Source organism: Lepeophtheirus salmonis, chromosome 4 (assembly GCF_016086655.4).
Source record: "Lepeophtheirus salmonis chromosome 4, UVic_Lsal_1.4, whole genome shotgun sequence".
NCBI classification, from domain to species: Eukaryota; Metazoa; Arthropoda; class Copepoda; order Siphonostomatoida; family Caligidae; genus Lepeophtheirus; species Lepeophtheirus salmonis.
In genome coordinates this window covers 40,503,694-40,530,020 of record NC_052134.2, presented here as the reverse complement: position 1 = coordinate 40,530,020, position 26,327 = coordinate 40,503,694, and the positions used below count along the sequence as shown (strand labels likewise).

At 30.8% G+C, this 26,327-nt stretch overlaps 2 protein-coding genes across 2 annotated transcripts in view; one reads left to right on the top strand and one right to left on the bottom strand.

Moving 5' to 3' along the window:
• The window catches only part of LOC121115931 (uncharacterized), a 38,680-nt gene extending 34,936 nt beyond the window's left edge, over positions 1 to 3,744 (top strand). Inside the window, exon 6 of the mRNA XM_071887917.1 lies at positions 3,041 to 3,744. Coding sequence (XP_071744018.1) covers positions 3,041 to 3,063 — 23 coding nt within the window. The 3' untranslated portion in view covers positions 3,064 to 3,744. The remainder of the gene's footprint in view (positions 1 to 3,040) is intronic.
• The window catches only part of Cib2 (Calcium and integrin binding family member 2), a 76,647-nt gene that overhangs the window by 24,922 nt on the left and 25,398 nt on the right, over positions 1 to 26,327 (bottom strand). The window contains exon 3 of the mRNA XM_040710116.2: positions 12,304 to 12,421. Within this exon, the coding sequence (XP_040566050.1) occupies positions 12,304 to 12,421 (118 nt within the window). The remainder of the gene's footprint in view (positions 1 to 12,303; positions 12,422 to 26,327) is intronic.

Below are 26,327 nucleotides of genomic sequence, written 5' to 3'. Positions count from 1 at the left end.
CATAAGTACATAAGGAAGACTTGGAATCAGGAAAGGATAGACACACAACATGTCGACCAGTAATATACTTTTGGAGGAGTCTAGCTTGAAGTGGATACTTTTTAAAAACAGAAACATATCAATAAGAATTATAATCGTCTTCTTTACAGGGCATCTTAAAGACATGGGAATGGTGGAAAATGAATCATGCAGACTGTTTGGTTATACAGAGCAAGGATCATACTGTCGCCTACTTTAAACCTTGATAACTTGAAGACGACATTATCAAATAAAAAACCGGTTACCAAATAGGAAAGCTATTCTCATCAGCTGACGATACGTAGTTCAGTTAGCATCATGCCGTCATCATATGAGGAGATAAAGAGCTATAAGTGGAACGAGGAGCTTTGGAGGTCCGCCGTAGTCATGGCATTGGTTAATAATCGAGGTGAAATCTCCAATTCAACGATTGCTTCAACCTTAGGAGTGAATTTACAGCGTATCTGTAAGAAGCTAGAGGACACCTGGGATGTTGATGCCACCATAAAGAGGGCACCCAAGGAGGAGGGCGCCGACAGGAAGGTCAGAGACACCGACTTTGTCGACAAGGTGAAGAAGATGGTTGAGAATGACCCTACCAGGTCCATGAAGGCCATGGCGAGGGATCTGGGATGCTATGAGAAAACAATATGGGACTGTGTATCTGAGGATTTAAGGTGCAGGAGCTACAAGATGCAAGTGGTCCCGATCTTGACCCAGAAGGCAAAGGACAACAGGCTGATGAAGTCAGCAAAATTGCTCAACATGCTCAAGTACCCAAAGCAGCCGGGATGCTGTGGTTTTTCTCTGATGAAAATAATTTCTGTCAAGATCAGAAGGTCAACAAGCAAAACAACAGGTGGATAGCCACCTGCACCAGCCATGTGAGGAAGACCAAGTTCCCTGCAATGGTCATGGTGTTCGGGGTGGTCAGCAGTGAAGGTCATGCTATGCCTCCCCACATGTTTAAAACGGGTCTAAAGGTCAATACAGAGGTCTACCTGGATGTTATGGAGAAGGTGGTTCTGCCGTGGATCCAAGGGGTGGCCGGAGACAGGCCCTGGGTGTGGCAACAGGACTCATCACCCTGCCATGTGTCCACAATATCCATGCAGTGGTTAACCGAGAATTGTTATGACGTCGTAACCAAGGATTTGTGGCCTCCTATCTCTCCCGACCTTAATCCTTTGGACTAGTTTGTCTGGGCTATGTCGAGAGACATACCAACAGACATCCCCATAGCACCAAGGCCAGCCTGATGGACTCCATCAAGGAGGTATTCGGCAACATGGACAATGAGATGGTCAGAAGAGCCTGCGGCCGTTTCAGAGGCTGTATTGAGACCGTTATTGATGCCAACGGTGATTATATCGAATGAATGGCTACTTTATACCTATATGCTCGTCATAGTTTTGATTTTCAATAAAAAGTTAAAAAATGTATATGTTGTGTTGTTTTTTTTGTAGAAAAATATTTTGGCGACAATTTGATCCCCACACCCTGTATAACATATACTCCAATTCATTTATGGGCAGAGTATGATGCCCTGGAGAGTATCAGGAAGTAAATATGGAAAACTAGACTGAATAAAAAATAAATCTTACTCTTCATTGAAGCTGTTAAGGAAACTGGCTATTTGAATGACGCTTTATAAATCAGTGCTATTATTTTGAAAGACTATTTAAAGGCCTTGTTTTGCTTTTTTTTGTTGTAATCTATATGATTTTAATAGATGCAAATATATCCCAATCTTACGGGTATATGTTACACAGGTTACCGTATTTAATTGGGGCTTCTGTGGCTATAGGGGTAGGTGGCTCTCTTTTCGAAGTAATCTTAAGGCATTTTGTAATTTAAAAAAATGGACTCAAGAAAAACATTAAAACTCGATTTAAGAAACATATTTATGCGCTTGAAATGAGCTGTAAATATATTTGAGGACTACAACTTGACTCGTTTGATAATATTTAAGGACTCAGCTTAGAATTGACATAATACTCTACCCCAAAGGTTTGATAAACTGCTTGGACTTGCAATTTATCTAGAGTCTTTTTCCCATTTTTGCAAATAAGTGTATAAAAGTCACATACAAGTAAAAAAATCAATTAATGTTCAGCGATTGTTTACAAAACATTAATCTAATCAATCACTTCTCGACGTTGCTTGTTCGAATTAAATGATCAAATTGGAGGATTAAATAATCATATTAAAGTTCTTATTTACGTCATAAATACGATAAAATAATATAATTGAAATTTTTGACAAGTCATTCATTATTTTGTATATCAGTTGATAAATAATTACATAAAATAGTATTAATATCCTTTGCTCTAATGTAGTAAATAAATATTGAACTACATATAACGTTCTATATACGACGGAGGTCTTAAAAGTTTCCGATCTTTTCGTGGAGATACAGTATTGTTAAATAAAAGCTAGTCACATCTATCTAGCATCTGTTGAAAGTTACTGACCAAAGTTTCAGTCATTTTTGACGTGCAGTTGTTAATTCACAGTAGTTTGAGTGAGTAAATGGGAGTGTTTTGTAAAAAAAAATAATTATGAATTTTTATTTTATTTTTCAAAATACCACATGTAACTCTAAATAATTCTCACAACGATGCACCCATCTTTGTAACCTGTCTTGTTTCTAACTTTGCTGGGAGAAGTCTGTGAGTTACTAAGATACTTTTTGGGGGGAAAAAACCCTCACATAAACTCTTTCAAATGACTGTTAGATAAAAAATATATTCCCAAAAGGACTGAAACTTTGATTTGGAACTATCAACAGATGCTAGATAGATATGACTAACTTTTATTTAACAGTGCAACCATATACATGAAACACAACAAATATATATAGAAACATTTCGTCTTTCATGACTTTAAAAAAATATTTCTGAAAATAATTAGACATATATTTAGGAATGCTAATCAAGATTAAGTAATACATAATTTATCTTTCAAATGTTATAATATTTTTTGTCAAATATTATTAACTTTAGTTTTTATCTAATAATAGACAATACCAAAATAATGCGCTGAGAACTCATTCACAATAGCCTTTCATGTGGTAATCTACCGGCCTTGTTCTTTTGTACCATGACAATAACGAAACATTCTAGTGGATTTCAATATCAGTCATGTCAAGCCCTCCTATGGATTTGGGAGCTGGGAGTCTTTGATGTCCAACTAACTTTGGATATCCTACAAATTCAATATTCCCTTTTCCCACAACTGCGCTTGTAATGAATCTATTGGAGTGCATCTGAGGATATGATTAATTCTTGGTTGTACTGTCATATTCCAGCTCTTCATTTTATATAACACCCTCATTTTATGTTTTATGTATAAGCACCGATAGGAACTGAGATATCTTCTTATCTATCCATACATGACTCTATAGTCTCTACTCTCCAATCGATACAACGTTTCCAATGACTAATAAAAAACTTTGAAACATATTGAGAGAGGGAGATGCTATATATAAAGGTGAGGCAGCAAGGATGTGTGTTTTTCATTATCAAGAGAAGAAGGAAATTTTAATGACGTCAATATTGATACACATAGCACTCTGTCCTATATAATTGTAAAGTAATAATTTTAAAATCTAGACTTAATTCATTCTAAGGCAACATAAATTAAGTGAATAAATTAAATAAATATAATTAAAATCCATTTATAGTACACAATGGTAAACTTAAGACCATGCCAAAAAGAATAAAATGCAAAAATATTTAACTTATATTGATATTAATATATATAAAAGTAAACCCTTTCCAATACTTCTTTCGATTGTTATGAAACTTGACGATATCATTGCTTGATACTTTATAGTATAATAAAATCAATTTCATAACTAATTATATAAAAAGACTAATATTAATTGGCATAGAGTATATTTTAATAATAGTAAACTATCTTTATGTTAGCTTATATTAATATGTTTTATGTATATTATCTGATGTTCCGTTTTATTACATTATATAAGAGTGGTGAATAAAAGAATAGAATAAGTAAAAGTTATAGCATGCATATTTTTTTACATGCAAACATGAATAATAAATATTAATTTGCAAGTTTTCTCAGATTAGTACTTCCGTTCTTCAGTTTGAGCTTTATATTAAGTTTATTTACTTTAATTCTTGTCATTGTTTTCACGAAGGATATGATGACTTCTTTTGGCCTGTTACGATATAATATTTATTGATGGCAATGCAGCCCATAGAGAAAGAAATTCTCTATGATGCAGCCATTCAAATACGTTTGGGTTTATGTCAATTGCGTCTTTATGATTACAATGAAAATCTTTGGAAAATTTTCCCAGACAATGACAATGTCTTTTTCCCCTAGTTTTGGATAAATTTCTTTAATCTTTTTTGCCCAAAAAACCTACAATATCAGCCAAATCCTGATCTGAACAATAATTGGAAACTTGAAATCCTTCTTTCTATCTGCTATAATTAATTTTTTAGCTTCAAGAAGTCCAAGATTTCTTAAGACAAGCTTATGATTTTTTCCAATCAAAATTACTTTTAATCTTCTGAATGTTTCCACTGGGGATGGATGAGTATTGTTTCCTGTGATGGCATTCTTAATATTAATCGGGGGGTTTCTCCTGCAGGCTGAGCTCTAAAGACACTGGAGTATCAAATTTTTCTTAGAAAATCCAAAATACTGGGTATCCCGTGGATTGGGACAACAGTGCATGGTACAAACACGATTTGAACCTTGAGATCTACACAGATCTAAATAAGTACACTTCACTTACATGAAATTATCTGAACTGCCGCAACAGTGACATCACTATGTCAGCTGAGTCAGCTAACGCCAACCAGACTACCTCAGAAGATCCTTGTTGCCTTCTCTTTATATGTAGTCACCTTTGGGTGAAGCCAGTAACACAATGTATCTATCCACTGCATGTGAAAACTAAAGGTTTGGGCATTGCTGATGCTGCTGCAATGTCCCCGACTCTTGTTAATCAAATTGCCTTACACCATGATTGCTCCATTTTTCGTGTGGAGAATACGGTACAACGTACAATCGTTCCCTTCAGAATGAGGATTTCAATAGTATCGGTGTCCTTATTTAGAAAATGCTCTCAAACTCCTACTTTAGACCCTGTTAAGTACTATCGAAAGCGGTGGAGAATTAAAAAGGATATTTGTGGGTGTATAAATACTTTTAAGAATTTTTTATTAACGTCTGCAGAGAAATAGTTCAGATATAGAAAACTTACGGGAACTCTTGAAGTGGGAACCAAATTTGATTGGGACAATCGAGGTGAAGGCTTTTTAAGCGAAGTATTAGAGACGGCATATCATTTTTTCTGGGGTTGTTTGATATTAAATAATGATTATGTGGAAGTTAAAATTTTACAGGATGTAAACTCGATTAGAATGTTTTTAACCTTTTTTATGGTCCTAGCCATAGGGAGATTAAGGGTTAATTAGCAAAACGCAGTATGTTTTATATAGGATGAGAATACAGGGAAACTCAAAAACTAATGGATTAGTAAAACTTGCAGAACATTATATTTGTGTTTTATTAAATATTTAGCTTTCATTTGAGATAATTTACTAAATTATTTGTGTTATTATGCCATAACTTTGGAGATTTTGTTCTTTTTTTTATGCATGTCTACCGATGTCATTTTGTATATAGTTACTGTTATATAGTGTCATGACGTATTTTGAAATTATATGGATGCCACAAATAAAGTGAAAAAAAAAAAAAAAAAAAAAATTATGTTTTTTAGGACCCATAAGAACTGAGATATATTCTCATCTAACCTTCCAAGGCTCTCGAGTCTCTACTCTCCCATCAAGACTACGTTTCCAAAGACCATAAGAGACATAACTAGAGATGATGAATGTCCTTATATTGGTGATTCTTTCATGATTAATCAATAATACTGATTCTCTTCCATTTTATTCAAGTATTTATTTTTTTTTTTGAGGATGAGTTGATTCTTATCAATATTATTATCGCAATGTGCAGTTTTCTAAAAAAAAAAGAAGTTTGGTGATCATCTTTTAACTTGGACATTTTTTCAGAAGAGATTCCCCCACAAACTAAAAAAAAGGAGTTGACTTATCGTATCCCCTTAGCAAGTAATCTTTTGCAATCTGATGACTGGATTCTCCTCAATATCAATCACCAACTCAGCATTTGATAAGACATTGTACACACTGTTGTTAAGCTTTAGTTTTATAATGTCTGCTTCAAAATCCCAACTATATTTTATTTTTGGATCTTTTATAAATCATTTATGATTCAACACATTTATTTTGTTATTTAATGCATATATAATATAAGTCGGTAAATACAAGAATATGATAAAGTATAATGTGAACTGGTAATATAATACTGTCAGAAATAAGAATTTGATATCATAACTCCCTTAAATGTATAATAGTTTGTTGCTGTCTGTGCTTAAGGACCTAGTAGGCTTGCATCCATTGTTGAATATTTCTTACGCCACTACTATTTTTATCCTGATCTATAAATAAGTTATTATCAAATATAACACAACCCCTTTGGAATCAAGGTACACACCAGGAAGCAGGTAGACAGGAGCCCAACTTATATAACTCTTGAATTTATGTTTCCCCCTTTACATTTACTACAGTTTATAAAACAAAGCATTTTATGCTATATACAAGCAGTAGTACCAGGCATTGTTTTGAATAATTAAGTGTCGATTAACAGATTAACTTTGCTATAATAATATAGAGCCGGGCTTTATATTAACTTTTTTTTTTTTTGAAAAAACACTTTACTTGTACTACAAAAAAACTGTTGCAGTATACACTTTTGTGACGCTTTGTAATTATGCAGGATGTATAAGTTGTGCTTACACATTGGGTGAGAGCTATAAGAAGAAAAATGTCTGTCGATATAAATTTGTTAAATTAAAGCAGAATCTAATGCCTGTAGAGAGACAGTAAAAACACATTATTAATCTGTCTGATACAAAAAGTTTAGCCTTGTAGATACGCTAATTTTTTTTTGAAGATAACTCCCGAACAAATCCTCAATGTAATTTCTCCGTTTTTCCATGAGCACACTCACGTGTAGTTACTCTATATTTAGATGTTATCTCCTCAAGAATGAAAGAATAATAATATCTGTTTGAAAAGAATACTAAACATGGTAGAATTTGCAAACTACAAAAAAACACCCAGTTAAAAAATGCTTAACATTTACAAGCATAAATATATGTACTTCCCCTGTCTTTTCTATTTTAATATGATGCGATGCACACTCTAGAGTACTCGTAAATAAACTTTATCCATTGTCAAATGTACAATCTTTTACTTTTGATATGTTCTCTTGTATTACTTTTCCTTTTCGGATTTATCGATTTAAGTCGTTATTATATGACTTTACTTAACTGAAGTTGGCATAATCCTACTTTAAACTTTCTTTACTTTCATGCATACAAATGCAAATTGCATACGAGTTATTGATCCCTACCGCCTTGGAATAATATGAAAGCGGCCTTGTTAAATCTACTTTATAAAATTGTTAAAAAGTATTATTAAATTTTGACATTTATTACAAACTGGAGGGAGTATCCGGTCTCAGAATGATTAGTCGTAGACAACATACAAACTTTGGTTTATTAATATATACTCCCTTGAACTCTTGTCTTTTTAATATGACCCACAGAGCTTTAGTTATACATGTTCGTTGTTACATTGTTATTTGTTAGATAAAGCAATCATGCAGTTCTAAGACTTTAATCTCATATTAAAAAAATACTAAACGCACGGATCTTTAGCTACACACTCTCGTATCTTTAAGATCATGATTAAAAATAAGGTATTTGCAAATATATAGAAAAACTTTACTTTATTAATATATAAACAAATTTATAAATATGTATTTAACATAATAATTCTGCAAGTTTTATTATTTTAAACTTACACTAAAAAAAGAAGTAAAAAAAAATCTATGAGGTTTTATAAGGTGTAAATTTGAATAAGCAAATCTTATTTCAATTCAGAAAAAAAGTGTTTAAAATTTCTGATTCAACATACAACAGCAAAATTTATAAAGTTAAAAGTTGAATCTTTTCTGATTTTTTTTTAGAATTCAAATTCTGAATATTTATGATAATCCAATCATTTTTCATGGGAGTGAGGGATTAATTGTAAGATGTGATTTATATAATATAAAAGTTATATGTTAGTTTCAAAGGCTACATAAATAAGCAGTCTAGTTTTTGGTATAATATGAAAGTACATATAAAGCCTTATATTCATAAGACATTATCCTTTTTTTACCAGCTTTTATTTTCTTGGTATTACTGTTTAGCACTAGTGATGTATTGATTTCAATATTTCCGTTCAGTTTCGTCTTTAATCTTAAGGACAAGTCCAAATGGGACTCATGTTTAAAATGGAGTAGTTTGTAATGAAAATACTATCTATGAAAATTGCGTCTGGTCTTTCTTCTTCTCCCTTTAAAAGAAGTATTCTCGCCTATTTTTGGTGTAAATTATTTAAAAAATGCATAATTAAATAAATTATAAATGGATTTAGATATAACTACAATATTTTCCCTACACTAAGGCTATTTTAAATCTAGAAGGTTCTATTCTTTATAGGAGTAATTCATATTCTCCCCCAAAATAATAAGCAGCTGTTATTAAAAAGGGTTTTAATTCAGTAGTACCATATGACTCTCTCCCGACTTGTCCTCGCCGTTTTTTTTTCATGAAAGAATTTTCTTTCTACTCATCATAATAATCAGTGACACCACCATCTTAGATGTACAAACCTCCAATGATTTTATGAACAACAAATTGGTCCTAACTGAATCTGTATAACTAAATAAACTATAAGAATAAAGTTGACAAAACATTTGAAATAATAATTAAACAAAGATATTAATCAAGTTAAGTTCCTAGGAATCCAAGGTGTTAATATCTTCCTCATTTTTATGCTTATTACCTCTTTTCTAAGAGTTTCTTTTGGTATAATAATGAAAGATGCATACAATTTCACCGAATTAATGAAATTGGTAAACTGAAAAACTAAAATTATGTATCTTTAAAGACCCATAGTAGGTGCAGAACTGATTTTAATTCCCATATTTAGGATTGTTTGCTTATAATTTTCCTCTTCCCAAATACAAAAATAAGCCCAAAATATCTTGGTTACTTACAAAGTGTTACCCTTCTCCGCCAACAGTTGGACTAATCTTTATTAAATGATAAATATATGTTTTCAGATTACAAAAGTCAAGAAAAATTTATTTAAAAAAAATAAAAAATCGAAATCTATTTCTACATAGTAGCACATGGTACGCTGATCACATAACTAGTTATTTCATATCAAATCTGGTATTTGAATATTTTAACCCTTTTTATAGATTTGAAACGATTTTTGCATAGAAAAAATGAGTAAATTTACTCTCTGCAAAATTGTATGCTAATTTCAAATATGGGTTTATATTTTAATGTCGGGTTATCCAATCATGAGGAAATGCAATTTCAAGGTTCTAAAACTAACTATTTAAAGGGTTTTATTTGAAAAGAAATATCGCTTTGATGTGTTTAAAACAAAGGAAATTATTTGAAACGAAAATAATTAGTCTTGGATTATCCAAAAATAATTGCTTACAAGGATTCCAATTCAACAACAATACTGATTTGATTTTTTTTTTAAATTAACAGCTTATAAAAATTGTAACGTAATTTGGATGATGAACTCTCGCATTGATGGAAATTTGCTCAACTATAGAACAATTAAAAGGGCTCAACTCACTAAGGTTCAAGTCTACATATATTATTTCAAATCTTAAATTCTTCATTAAATTCACATGATTATATCTTTGAGCTCCGTCAATATCTTAAATAGAGGAAACGAAAAAATTTCAAATAGTTATTGCATTGGAGTCCTTAGTTCACTACCTTTAAGAATGATTTATATGTAAATGTATACTCGAAAACACACAATTTTAGACTTTAGATTTTTTAAATTCATTAAATCCAATCATTTACCCATATACCAGTTAACATGTAGTAATATGTCACACTCTTTTGTGAGCAGTAATTCAGCCTGACTGTGTTTATTTTTAAATACATTTTGTAGTGTATATCACACTATACAACAGTATTTTTCCCACAACCTAAAAAATACATTTATTGTTATTATTTATGCAATAAAACACAAAAAAAAGTTCAATCGATACAGGTTTGTCTTTTGCATAATTTAAAAAAAAATCACGTTTTTCGAGTATAATTTAGTCTCAGAGCCATATTTTGGAATGAAATAACTATATAGATGACAATTAAAATAAATAACAATTGATGAAAAACATTCCGCCATTCAAAGGATAAAATGTAGATTAAGATATCTTAAATACAGTTCCTACAAAATGCGAACTTTATATTACAACTTAAAAAGATTTGGCATGAAAAAAAAGTTCGATTTTGATTGATTTTTTTAACTTTTTTAGAGAATATTTGATAAATATCCAATGTAAGGTTGCGTGAAAATGTTGTGAAATACAATATAAGTAAGTAGACTATTTAACTAATAGTAGTAAATAATTTAGAGGTAGGAAGATTAAGCTCATTATAGATATATTTCATATACAATCTATTCTATTAGTACCGAGTGGTCCATTAAAATTTGAACACTTTGAATTTTAAACTTCAACAAGATCTAATTTATAAATTAAAAATGCAATTTCAAGAAAATTAATACAATAAATAGATGTGTGTATGAGCTTTCTTAATAATTATTGTAGCCGTCTTTAGCGGCTATGATGGTTTTCAAGAGGCGCAGGTCTAGCACCTGCTATAAATATATTCTCTGTCATGACATCCCAGTGCAGGCTGACAGTGATATTGATACCCTCGGTATTTGGATGACATACATTGAAGACCTTTCCCTTGAAATGCACCCAAAAGGTGTAGTCGAAGGGGTTGGCATATGGATGTAGAGGGAGGGACAAAAGCAAGCTTGTGTCCTTATTGGTCTTGCGGTTCAATCGATTCTCGTTCTTAAACAGCTAGAAACGGAACTGTCTAATTTGGACCAAAACCGGAATCGGTAGGGCAATATATTGCTTATCGGTCTCGGTTCTTCTGCTTTTGTTCCTATATAATGAAAATTAAATATATATATTAAAAAAATAAATTAACTTTAACCAATAAGTCAATTTCCTGAGTTTTCTTTTTGGAATTGCAGCGTTTTCCAATGATTTTTTAGGTCGAGGGTGTTAAAAAGGGGGAAGTGGTGGGGTAAATTATGGATCCAGGTCTGCTAAAGTTTGTTGGTACCCTATAATATGATAACTATAATATTTCTTAAGCCAAGGTTTCCCAATGCTAGGGCCCCTTACACTAAAATATTTTTAGCTGAGGCTCCCTCTACACGAAACATGTATGTATGTGTTGACTGGAAGCAACCCTCAATTATCCATTTTCCTACGCCCCCCTAGCCTCCCCTCAGAGCTTCACTTTGAAAACCATTGTTTTAGGCAATTCTAGTGGAACTTGGGGCACTACGCAGCACTTTTTGTTAGTATTGAATACCATTTCCTGGGTCCGAATTTTCTAGTGCCCCTTCTAGTGCTGTTTTAAGTGTCTCTTTCCAAACTGTTTGAAACAAAGAACCGAGACATTTTACCAGAACTGAGACCAATAAAGATATATCGAGATCGTGACTGAAACTGTTGAAATGAAAGAACTGTAGTCCTGGAAACGCACAACTTTTTGGAGTGTACAAATAGAAATTCGTGTATCACGCTTAATTGTAATTTTCTCAACTTGTCCGCAGCTAGAGAGCTCAGATTTTTTCTTTTTTGTAACTAATTGTTTATTCTTTAATATATCGAAATATAAATAAATTAAAATCAATCTTCCTTAGTTAATAATAGAATTAGGAAGTATTTAGATTTCAATTGACCACCCTATATTTATTCATTAGATATAAATGATGTAATCGTCTTATTTATATTAAATTCTAAACTTTTACTGTTTCTAAATTATTCATTACTTCTTACAATTAGTCAAATAATTGACTTGGGATATTTATCACAAGTAAAACTAGTGATCAGATCGGTTAGAATCATTTTTGAAGAACACAAACTTGGATCAAGATTTTGTAGCCAAGTTGTAAGAAATTGTAGAGAATGAACCCAACAATTTTCCTCCTGTACTCTTTAAATTGACTTAATCTATTCAATCACATAACTTTTATACATCGATTTGTGCATAAATAAATCAATAAAACATCATAAGTTATTTATTGAATTAGTTACCTTGAGCTCAGGACATCTTGATAACTCTGAATATTTGATTCGAATATGTTGTAGATCCTCAAAAGTAAGCTCCTTATTGTCCTTTTGGCCGCTGATGTCCTGAAAACGTTTGAAGACTCTTTAAAGAGAAAAAAAAAAAACATTTGAAGCAAAGAAAGTTTTTCCAGAAAAGTATTTTTTTTTAGTTACAAATTTTGTTAATTTTTGTGAATCAGTTAATCTTAAAGATATAATTTTTATTTTTATTCCAAGCAAATATTCTTTTTTTCTTTATGAAATTTAATAGAAAATTTACATGTGTTTACATACGAATCTCGATATAAGACGTTCATAAAATGAAATATTATCTTACGCGTGTGCAAAATATATATTTTTATATTATGTACAATATATAGTACCCTACATACAGGCAAAAATAATATGTAAATTAATATGTCAAATTATACATATACTGACTAAATCATCATCAGAAATATTTATTTATTAACAAATTTTTTAAAAGTTTTCTTCATTAAATACTCACTTGTATTAATTAAGCTCTTCTGTAAAAATGAAAAAATAAAAAATTTACACTTTTAAGCCTTATAATTTATATTGTTATACCAGTTTATATTCTGTTGGATTGTACTTATGTGACGTAAATTAGAACCTAAAGTTGATTTGTTCTTCATGCGAAAGATCAACTACGTTTATTAGTGAGTGAGTGATGGACTCTATGATGTGATTAACTAGAACTTGCAACTCAATATGGACTTGAGTTTATATTTTGAAGTATAGTGATGCAACATGGACTAGCAGAACAAACACTTTTTCCCACGTCTGGTATTTAGTCATTTTTTCAAAAAGGGAACTGTTTTTCAGTTAGTAAGTCATCGACTACTTCAAACCCAACCAATCAATATTCAGAACACTTATAAGGGACAAAAAGGAGAAAATTTTCCTAAATGTTCCTGATAGTAAAGTCATGCCTGCCGTAACTTATACAAAAATATGACTTTATAACGTTCATGCAACCTCTCTAACCACAAAAAATAATGATTAGGTAATATCTCAAATAGCTACACACTATTCCTAAAAATCTAAGAAAACAATTAATGTCTTGTTAACAATGTGTGCTGTACGGGCTTCTTAATCAACTTTTGGTGATAAGGATCAGTTCCTTTTAATAGCTTTTTCATTCCTAAAAATAGGACTTTTTATTATTGAGGATTAAGAACGTGAGTAATTACATGGTATTTTGACTAAATCGTGTCAACAACATGACGGAAATTACATGTATATTTCACTTTCTAATTTGTATGAAACACAATAAATTTACTTTTCTAATGTTCCAGGAACTAATTTTGTAAATGTTAATTCCCTCGATTTTATCAGGAATAAATAATGCTAAACACTATATATGGAATTAAAATTGATGTGCTTCTTAGGTATGTCAAGATAAAATACTTTTCTGTATTTCTCTATAAAATTATAAATTATACTAAGGATATGATCTTAGATTAATTTTAGTAATGTTCAAATGATAATTTATCATATTCTATTAATACAGTGGTTTCCAAAAGTATTGAAAGTAAGGTATCCCCTTCTCTAAAGCTATATACAGCTTAGACTTACACCAAAAGTACCCAATAAAAATATCAAAAATACATGTTTTCTTTCATAACAATGAGTGTAATAAATATATACAATCAAATCAGAAATATCAAGTTATATGTTTTTATTATCTTCTTTAAATGTCAGCTCTAATATTTTAAGGTATCTTAAAGCATCATAAATAAGTTTGTGGGGGTGCTTTTTTAGCTAAGTGGCACTTTTTCGTGTGGTTGTCGCAAAATCTAAGTATTAAAATTCTGCTGTATCTTTCCCTAATCTTCCAGGCAAAAAATTTCAGTACCATGGACACATGGTAAAGATAGGGGAGCATATTGAAATCGGCACTTACAGAAGTCTACAAAATCGTTATTATAAAGGAAGATCAAGGTTGTACTGGAACATCTTCAATGAATATTAGTTGATTAAAACACTGTTTGCTGCATAATTAAATCACAAATTTATCAAAAACCATTACATATAAAAAATACTTATAAACTACACTCAGTAACAGTTTTTCAGTCACCAGACAGTTTCAGATCTTCTCCTGATTCCACGAAACCAATCTGTGACGGCTGAATACTACGTAACGGATATCCTCAGCAAGTCTCTGATGTCAGCTTTGTCTCATACTGAAGAAACTGGACCTCCTTTGAAGGGAAAAATGTAGTCTGACACAACAAGAGCTATTTTCCAGCAGGATGGTGCCCCTGCTCACCACTCCAAGAAGGCAAAAAAGTGGTGTTCAGACAACTTGGATTCTTTCTGGGGGAAAGGCATATGGCCTGCCAACAGTCCTGATTTGTATCCCATTGAAAATTTGTTGTGAGCCTTGGTCCAGGGGGAACCCAATGAAAATGTGTCAGCAACTTCAGAGGAGGAATAAAAAAAAAAAAAACTGACATAAGCTGGAGAAAAAATTTCTCCAGATACTTTGAATAATCTGTATGAAGAGATGCCGAAACGCATACAAAATGTATTAAGTTTAAAGGTCGTCATATTGGGAAGTACATAAAGTTTTTCACCTAAAAAATCAATTGTTTATGTTATTTCATGATTTAAAAAAAAAACCACCATAATTTTTGGACATACTGTATATTTCATTGGTATTTTTAATCGATTTTTAACAGTCTTTTCCATAAAACCGGACAATTCCATGAACATAATCTAAAAGGGGATATGTCTGGTCAACAGAAGAAAGTTAACCACTCATCTATAAACATTTAATTCTCAGCTATTTTTTTCGAAGCTAAGGGGGAAAGAGGCTCATATATTTTTTTATAAAATTTAGTAAAGTATATATTTACAAAAACTTGTTTTTTTCGTATTTGAAGGAAATTTTTGCTTCTTGCTATACCACAAAGTGATATGTTTCTCACTTATCACATGCTGCAATATTAGTATCCCCAAAATATCTACAATTCCTACTTTTTTTTTTAGTTGTTGAATTGCATATGTATATTCACTACACTTAATATTATTTGAAGATTTATTTCCTATAACCAAATTAAATCTCATCTAGATGTGAATATCGTACCATTTGAAGATTGAAGAGACAAAAGTTTAACAGAATAAGAGGTAATGGCGACATTGACCAACTACTATTTTATTGAGGGTAATTTCTATTCCCTTTTAAGAAGAAAGGTACAGTGATGCAATGCATACTCCAAGTAGTTCCATCGTAAGGCTTTCCCCCCATCGACCACTCATTTTTGAGTATAAGGTTCATATCTTAGAACTGTGTAATTTCTTGATATAAGAAATAACTTTGTAGTAACAAACATGTTGAGATAAAACTTAGAGCGTAATATTTAAAAAAAAGAGAAAAGTGGAGTACAAAATTTATATTTATTTATCAAAGTTTGTCTTTTTTTCCTGTCAGCAACTCCTTTTTGAGCGTACGTTTAATATCTTAGAGCTTCGTGATTTCTGAATATGTTAAGTAACATTGTAGCAACGGGCATATTGAGCTAAAGCTCAGTGCGTCATTTAAAAAAAAGAAAAAGCGGATTACAATATCTATATTAACATGACGAAATTTGTTTTCATTCAAGCCTTAATATTTTAAAGAAAAAAAGCACATACAAACTTTGAGCAAACTTCGCTAGTCATCAAAGAAGCCACTTTAATTTACATACGAATAAACAAATAAGTAATAGTCCCATAAATCAAGCATCATGATTCATGTTTGGACCATAAAATATCACATTTAAGCACATTCATTAATAACAACCAACATATATATATTCAAAACAATTTGATTTTTTTAATGATGATTTATGAGAGTTTTTGATTTATTTTTATTTTTTCAAAAATAAATACCACACCATGGAAATAATTTGACTCAAGTAAACAATTTCTTCTTAAACTTTAAATACCACTTAATATAGGGGAGACTTATAACAAATATAAATAGATATCTCTTTTTCACAGGTAAGTTTTGTGTTGTAGTAGGGGAGATGGGCAACCGTTGTCATACATTTTGTTTTTGGATTGATTACTTGGAGCAAAATATTATCGTTTAAATATATTTTAAGATTAAGAGTCAACTCCAAAATGTCCAAAAAACTCCAAAAACGTTACTATATATCCCAGAATTTACTAATCTTACATTTCTTTAAACTACATATTCTCAGCTACACGAAAGCAAAAAAAAAACAAAAACAATTTGTAAATCTAATCAGTTAGGTATTTTCAAGACTGAATAAAATAATCAAAAATTTACCTATAGTCATTGCACGTTCTTACGTCGAGGAGGGTACTTTTTATATATATATATAAATACCTATTCCATAATTAGGCATTTTTTTATCAACAAATATACACTATCCTGTTCTACAAATTCCATGTTCTTTAATTGATTAAATCTAGAGATATGGAGGCTTAAAGTCGGTAAACCAAAATAAATTATGTTTAATCAAAAGTCTTTATGACTTTTATTTAAATTTGAATAAGTGCTCCACCCATTAGATTTGCAAGCTAATTTTTTTCCATGTTGTATGTGGAGTTTAAGAAAAAAGATTTTTTTTTTTTGCCCTGCTTTGTCACATTTATAAAATTGGCCTCGAAAATTGGTGTTATAAATTATTGCTAGTTATTTTTGAGGGGTTATATGCATAACTAAAATGTTTTAATTGATATATGAATTATTATGTTGAACATAATTGGATATCAATTAAGCAAGTTATTTATCTTGAAATGAAAGTACCTTTTTTATGATAATATTTAAATTTTACTAACTTTAGAACCCCAATATCTCTAGAATTAAGAAACAAATTGATATCAGGTTTTCATTATTTATTTTCATAGCTAAAAAGGGGCGTCGCTTGCATTTTTCATGGAGGTTGAGTACCATAAGTTTCAATAGTTGAATAGAATACACAACGCGCGGAAAATTTCAACATTTATTGCAATGGATCCCTTTGTACTGAGCGTTACAACATTTTAAATTTGTACTACTAATGGAGCAAGTTTTTAATTTCGATTATATTATATTAAATGACTACAAATAACATACAATTCGGATGGTCTTATAAGCTATGATAAAAAAAGGAAAAAGTGATTGCATTATTACAAAAAAATTATCCCCCCCACCCTCCCGTGTAGACGGACAGACACACTTTGCTTTAATATTATAAATGATGACTCCCCATCAAATCTTCAGCGTTACTCTCAACTTTTCTTTAGCACACTCACACGATTTAATGTGCCAGGGAGTACTTTATCTCGTTGTTAAACCTCATTTAAAGTAACATTTATTTATTTATATTCATACAAGGTACTTCCCATTTTTTTCTTTTTTAATCTGAGTGGACTTAAATGGCTGTGAATTTTCATTTATTCTTACAATTCGTTTTTATACAATTATATACCCATCCTCTCTTTATTACAATTACTTAATAAAACGTTCACGCTTGATTGTATAGTTACTTCTTAGATAAAGTATCTACACTCAAAAATGACTTATTAACAAATATATACATACAAACTTTGCTTTATAGATTAAAATTTAAATTATGTAGCTGTATAATCTTTGATGTTCTTGAATTAGGGACCGTGTTAACTGTTCCCGGACTCCCCTACGATTAAAAACCCAAAAGTAAAAGTGATCTATATTTATAGACCTATAAGACAATAATATAAATATACTACTTTAAAACGATGTACTTAAATAACATTGCCTTGTAAAGTATGCATGCATGGTTATGCTATGTAATAACAGGAGCAAAAAATACACAAAGAAACCACACAAAGAGACCCTTGCTATAAATGTATTAAATTATTATCATTTTTTTCTTATAAACACATAAAAGATGCATAAAATTACATACTTTTTGGAATATATGTAGAGTGGTACCATTGTGTTTTGTTTCTGACGAAACAGTCAATATTTGAAACAAAAGGACATTGCTAAATACAACACATTCGTTTTATAGCAGTTTGTTTACTAAACATCAGTATTTCTAGGATTATGACTTTTGTTGAGGTAAGAGATAGACAGGGCGGATATTAAAATATTTCCCGATCCGATATTTTACAAATGTTTAGACCTATACGTAAAACAGGTATTTGCTTTGTTTTGTCATAATGTGGTTGTCTCGTTTGCCAACAGATCCATATCCCAACAAAATACAACTTCCTTCCATTTTCATTATAGTCTGTAATCTGACCTGTCCTTCTGGAGCTGTAATCATTTAATAGTATTTTGCTCACTCATCTTTCTTAGTCCTTGTTGGTTAATGTTTAATTTTATCGAAAAGGTTGACTTGTGAGAGACAAAGATGTTAGAATTAAAATATTTGAGCTTTAAATAGGGTTTCCTCAATTTGATTCCGGCTTAGTAATTTTAGTAAGGTGTCCAATTAAAAATAAAGAGTGATTATATTGTAAAACAAACTTGACAAATAAAACCCATCTTGAGTTATGTACCTAATGTTACCAGGGAGGTAAATTTTCTTGTATTTAAAAATATGCATCTTTTACATGGGCAAACTTTTTTATATTCAATTTTTAACTTTAATTTCCGTTTCAAATCCAATGTTAAAACATATGGTATAAGATAACCTTATTTTTCTTTTTTTAAAGTATTTCCACATTTATATAGTAGGTACAATAGAATCATTTATTTTTGCAAAAGATTGATTTGTTAAATTAAGAAGGGCAACAAAAATGTACATTCTTACATTTTACAAAACATTACAGAAAAAAGATTTAAAATGATAGAAAATTTCAAATATAACTACTAACGAATAGGTTGATCACATTTTTTCCTATTAAATTTCCTAAGCATAAATACTTATATAATATAATTAGTGACAAAAATCGTTCGTATTTTGGGCATGTTAAAAAAAGAAAGAAAATATCTAGATGGTAACCCTAACAAATTTGAATAATATTTTGAAGGAGAGCAGCTTAGCTGTCATGACGTTTATTTAGATCAGCTATAATCAGCTGTGATAAGGAAGAAGGGGGAAAGGAAATAAACAAGTAATTGACAAGAATTACTCCAATGCTGATCCTCAATTCTGCTCAGAGTCTAAAAATACTAACAATTTTAACTCTGCAGCAATTCCTTTAGGTTACTTTCCGTTTTTTATGACTACACTCAAATGTTCCATCAGGTTCGGAATATAATTGATATGTAACAGGAAAGGAAGTTAAATAATAATGAAAACAAATCATTCTTCCAATTATATAAAAAAAACCATCCACCTGATACAAATATACCCGATTTACATCACTAAGTATAACTAATACTCCTGTTGAGTCTTAAGGTGAGTTACTATATGTATTTATAGTCATGAATATTGGATATCTGGGGAATAGTGGCTCTCACGAAAATTTATTTAATCAACTGACGAGATTTATTATGTTCATGCATATTAGGGTTGAGACGGTACGGTAAATCCAAGGTACAGTACGATGCAGGGTACACTCTTCACAGTACGTGGTTATGCACGGTATAATAAAGTCATTCCACGTCAATTGTACACACTCTCACGGCATGCCCATCACCGATTTTGAGGATTTTTGGTGAGCTGGCTTTTCTATATGAAATAAGAGAGTGTGTGAAATATTAGGGTTCTGTGACACACTCGGACCATTCTAGGCTCACTTAAAGCTGGGTCTAATGTTTTGGACCAGTGTTGTTCAGAAGCACATTATTCCGCTCATAGCAGCTTGATTTAAAAAAAAAATACGTAAAAAGATACACACATCATAATCTTATTTTAATAAAAAAACACATTTTGGGGCTCTAATGTGGCATTCAAAATGGGTCCCCTGTCAAGCAGCCAAATCGATTTTGTTTTTATTTTGGTAGAACATGTTTCAGTATATTTTTTCAAACATATCCTAAATTCAGAGGGGGATCTTAATGGGATAACTTCAACCGGGAGCTTCTGAGCAACACTGGTCTAACTCATTACTTTGAGCGGCCTAGAATGGCCCAGGTGAGTCACTGAACCCTAATGTTTCACACATTATCTTATTTCATATAGAAAAGCAAGCTCACCAAAAGTCATCAAAATTGGTGAGTATCATCATCCCGTAAATTGCAAAAAGTGATATCGAATGACCCAATAGAAAAAAATTATAAGATATTTTTTCACAAAGATGAGCTTGTTTACACTATCAGGTAATAAATAAGTCCGATTAGCAGTCACAATATCACCAGCCGTCGAAAAGGAAAAAAAAAAATCGCTTATTACATATGCACCTTTAGTTGCAAGGAATCGTGATGCTAACTTGGAAACATTGATAAATTTATATGAATAATCCTTACATAATAACAATGGGTTTTTGTTAACTGGGATGTATTTTATCAATTTGCAAGTCATGATCTCTTTTTTGTATAAACAAATACATAAATTGTTTCTTATTTAAAAGGATGCATATGGATTAAAATCTTACCTCACTATCTAAATCTATTAATAAAAAAAAAAAAAAAAAAAAAAAAAAAACAAATATTAAAATATTTAATATTTGATTTATATACATATTTTTACGCGTTCACACACGATAGATGTGGTAACCTGTCTTTAGAAATAATTAATTTCGTCAAATAAATTAGTAAAAAAATGTTTTTTTTGTACGATGATTAGAAAATAAAGACAAAACCAAACATTAAAAAAAAATGTTTGATTTGTATAAATAACAATTCATTTCTTTCCTAAACGAAATAATGACAAGAATAAATTTGAAAAAAAGCAAGAAGAACTTAACATTGGTCTCATATTCGTATTAAGAGATTATCTTAAATATATTGAATCGAATAAGTAAATTTTCATGTATGTTATGGATCAAATGGTGTTATGCATCCGTGTTTACAGCGATAATATTGTGACACTGAATTTTACAACATAATACATCTACATAAATCAGTCCAGCTTTGAGTTTAAATATGAAAGTAAGTTACATCAGATTATTAATTAAAAATCTTTATAACTGAAACAGTACGTACTATTGTAATCTGTTTTGTCAAAAATAAAAAATGTAAAAAATGAATAAAAAAATTCCCTGATTTGTTTTTTTTTTGTAATGAAAAGAATGTCACAAATTACATATTTTTTGCAAAATGACTTCTCACTTCGTTTTCATAGAGATGTGTACAAATTGATTTACATAAAAATCTGCTACGAGATAAATAATTTAAACAATGACAACTTCATTTATCCCTCCCATAAAGAACTTTTGGATCACTCAAGTTTGTTGAACACTCCTGTAAAAATATGTATACTCTCCTTTCAGCCCTTTTTAGTGGTTTTACATATCATAACTAAACATGTTTTGTACTAGTAGGTAGAAAACTATTAAATGTATATGCAAAAATGTTTGTAAAATTTCTCACAGTTCTAAATTTCTTAAATTAAATATGATTAAAACCATACTTATATTAGTACAAACACCAAGAAGCGGTTTTTTATTTAGTATGGGAAATACATAAAACAATCGATGGCCTACGATCAGTCTAAGTAGAAGTTGTCGATGGCCCCTCTCTTATTTCAAACAACTTATATGCATTATATATTGTAAAAGAAATAACTGCCCGAGGAAGATCGCTCGAGTAGTAATATTGTTTTGTCAAAACATACCAATCTAAATGCATAGCTAAAGTGCCCTTCAAAAAATATTTTCCTGGATGTTTGGATTTATCTATCCAAGTATTAGTTATAGAAAAAAACTCTTTAATAATTTTACGGATAAAAAGCTTAAGAAAGTCACAATGGATTGTTAAACAACGTAGATTGTTCTATGTTTATTATGTTTCATGATCTTTGGAACTTTTATCGATCAAATTGAGACAATACTTATTGAAGTGAGACAATCATTTGTAAAAATAATTATGTTTAAAAAAAACCCTTGAAGATACAATTAAACAACTAAGTCTTTGTATTCTGTACCGCGAATGAGAAATTGAAGCTTTACCACAGATGTATTTGCAATTATATTTTTTTAGTTTACTCCTTTTAGGATATTAATAGATGTTATACAATTTTCTATAAGTTTTTTATCGTGTAATATTCCTAGTGTAAAGTATTTTCTGTGATTACCGTTAAAAACAGCTTTGCATAACTTTTTCCATACCTAAGTGTATATTTTTCATTAATATCTTCATATCATTTATCAACCTTTTCTTCAAATTTTTTATTTGGAAAATTTGTCTATTTTTACTCATATAAATAACAAATATACCTCCAACATGGAGTTACTTTGGTATATAATGCAACCTGGGACACCAGTTAAAAGGTTCCATTGTTTAGGCTATGGAAATCTCCTTTTTAAATATGTAATATTCTTACTCTTGGTTAGCTACAGAATTCAATTTTAACGCTATTTGATATTATGAATAAATAATAATTGGAGATAATTTGGATAATAAAAAAACAAATCACTGTTACTAAAGTTGAAGGAAGAAAGAAACATAATAATCTCTGGATTAACTGCTTAATTAATTAAGAAAATAAGTGTGATCAAAATTTAATATACATACAATGGTAAGCGTAGAAATGAATGAGTTTTGATTAAAAAAAGTGCATATTTAATAAAATTACATTTTATATGCAAAAAGCTTAAATCCTTTGCTAGAGACTAATAATATTTTGAAGATACAGTCAAACCATCTCATAACCACGTGTTTTAAGTGTGTCACCGCACTAAACCGCCATATTCAGATATCCAATTTATAATTGTGACAAAATAGGAAGTCTGGGTTAAGAAGTGACATGAACTAAGCAGAAACATTACCATTTTTATTTGCCAGATATTTTAATATATGTTTGATTGTATAAGGGTGCATAGTGAAAACAGTCCTATTATCTCTTCTTATGAGCTAAAATACAGTCAACCCTTATTAAGTTGTCAGCCAAGGGGAACTAAAAAAGTGGCAGCTTAATTCAGGTGACCTCTTACACCTCGTTACCTACTTTGTAAGAATGATAAATTTGAAAACAAGATTTGTCCGCTTAGTGCAATGACACACTTAAAAAGGGTGGATGTTTACCAGGTTTGATCCAAGGTAGATAAAAAAAATTATTTATTTAATATTTTTTTTTAAATCCTTGCCTGCTTAGATGTTGTCATGTCACATCTAGTCTCTTTTTCTTCCTCCTCTGTCTGTCAAACATTCAAAGTTTATTAATTTATCTCATAGAGCTCATCGACCAAATAAAAAAATTGAACTGAAATAAAAAACAATATAAACATGGATTATATATTCTCAAAAAAGCAAAAGGGTGTTTATTCATAAAAATTAAATTAATTGAATCTCACTGACAAAAATATTTTATTATTATATATATATATATTGTAACACATTAGCTAAAAAGTTCTTGGCTTAACCAAGGAACCACTTTCTTTTCGTTCAAAATTAATATCAAGAGCAACACAATCATTTCAGCACCGCTCTAACATTCCAATACCACTTTTATAAAACGTTTTATCTTTTGCCTCAAAATAATTTTGAGTTTCAGCGACTTGGAGGTGAAATTTCTAAGAGGCCAAACATTTTTTTTAGGTCTGCAAACAGCCAGTAGTCGCTGGAGACGAAATCTGGAGAGTAAGGTGAATAAAAAAGTAATTTTAAAATCAATTAATGTAGTTTTGCCTTTGTTTTTTTTGCTTTGTGATAAGGGTCACTTGTGTGATAACTTGGTGTGTTGTCCTGGTTAAACATTACTTTTTTTTTGGTACAAATAATAATATCATTTATTTCATTATAATAACCATCCTCATATACATACTCAACCATTAACTATCTTAAAAATTCATTACATTATTATTCTTATATTATTAACAATAACTAATCAAATCATTACCATTAATCATCTACTCAGAATAAGAATTAGATAAAAGAAAGGAGGAAAAAAGAAAGGGGGAAAAAAGAAGAAGAACCTGTAGATCTAGAGAGAATATCGAGCCAGTTCTAAGAAAGATGTTGCTAAACATTATTATTCCAAACCTACCGTAGCTCCTCTCCCATCAAAAATACTAAAAATTCTTATGTATATCTTCACCAGATCTTCCAAACCTCTAGGCCTAGCTGACTCGGAAGACCTTGCACTATCCATTAGAAAAAGCACCTTCGAGATTATTGCATCTAATTTTATATCCATCCTTAACCCTTGGATTGGTAGTCACCAGCCAATCAGATTTTTATGGCTCAATTCAGTACACATTCCGGATTAATGAATTAATTACAGTCCTTACTTGAGTAATGTATTTGCAATAATATAATAGATGTCCTGAATTTTCCCTCTCGTATTTGCATAAAGATCACAGTCTTTCCAGCAGCGTTTTTATTTATTTATACACAAATAGTGACGACGTTGTCATTCGGTACCAAACCCACTTCTCCTTCAGATCCATGATGGAGTTTCTCATAAATATACTGAGACTATTTCTCACCCTTTCGTTGAGTTATGGGGCTGGATCATTGGATAATGTTTCTTCAACAATATATTTGGAGAAAATACTTCTGAAGTCCTCATCAAAGTTGGTTGGACAAATTGGGAGTTTAATGCTTCTAAACCCAGGCAAAATAGAGTTGGTGTTCCATAAAAGATATCAATGGTTACTATTTCTACTGACACTATTCTATTCAGATAAAAAAATTTCCATGTATGCTTGATGTCTTAGTCTGGATATGTCCAATTGTAGTCAAATAATGTTCTTTAAATAGGACATCCCCCGAACATATCATGGAGTTAAAATATATTGGCTCATTTGGTCTAAATAATGGAAGTAGTACTTTTGGAGTGGAAGCCCATGAGCTACACCTTTGTTTCCAGTAAATATTAAGCGCTCTCACACATATTAATAGTTCATTTGGTCCCATAGCTATTCTAGTATCATTCATCCGATTGAATTCGTGTTTTATTATCCTTACTCTAATTCTTTTTAGCCATGTGAGATTCAGCTTTTCGATACCCTTTCAATATTTGAGAAACCCAACCCACACCTTCCTATGGGAGTCTCTATTATTGTATTTGAAGTATAAAACTTCTTTTGAATACCACAGGAATTCCTCACGTATCTTGAATACCTCTGAAACAGTAGAACATAAGGAATTCATTATTCCTTTTCAGATGAGTAGTTTTAGGAAGTATATTTTGGTTCCACGCAATGATCCTTTCAGGTATGTTTAGGTGGAAAGTGTCGAAGGAGTCCTGGTTTTCTTTTAAAATCTTTAGTAATCTTTTTCCATTTAGTTTTATAGTGGATTCTTTGCCATTTTTGGAGATAAATATGGATAAAAGAGTTGCATGAGGTTCTATCATTATCTCTGGAAGATTTTTTTTACTATAGAATCTAATGAAGTTATCACCAGAGTATTTGCTATGTTTATTCGGATTCCAGCTTTGGCCTCAAATTCTTTTAAGATATTGAATATTCTATTGATAGACCTTGCGATTTCTTGTTCATTATTATATATAATATTGGAAATGTCGACTGCTTATAAGAGATCACTCATAGTCTTGTCCCCTATCGATTGAGTTTCCACTAACTTTTTTATCCTTCTGTATCCGATCCCATAAAGCATTTATTGCCATGATAAACAAGGATGGTAAAATCAGTCTCCTTGTTTACATCCTCTTGATATATCAAATTCTCATAGAACACCAGGTACGTTTAATTTTGACTTGGAATTTCTAAGTCACTACTGTTATTTTTGTATCAAATCCTTAGGAGTTTTGTATCTTTGGAGTTGATTTATTAGAAACTCGTAAACTATGGAGTTGAAGGCTTTTCCAAAATGAACAAGCAAGATTTTCGACATCCTCGCCATTTTGTCTTATGGTATCTACGGCGTCTTGGATAGAACGAAGAATGTTTTCGCTCATTTTTCCTCCATAAATCCTTCTTCTTAACTTGTTGACTTCAATCGTTTTTTCCAGTAGGTTGTTCAGGATACTTGTTTACTTTCTTTTTCTTGA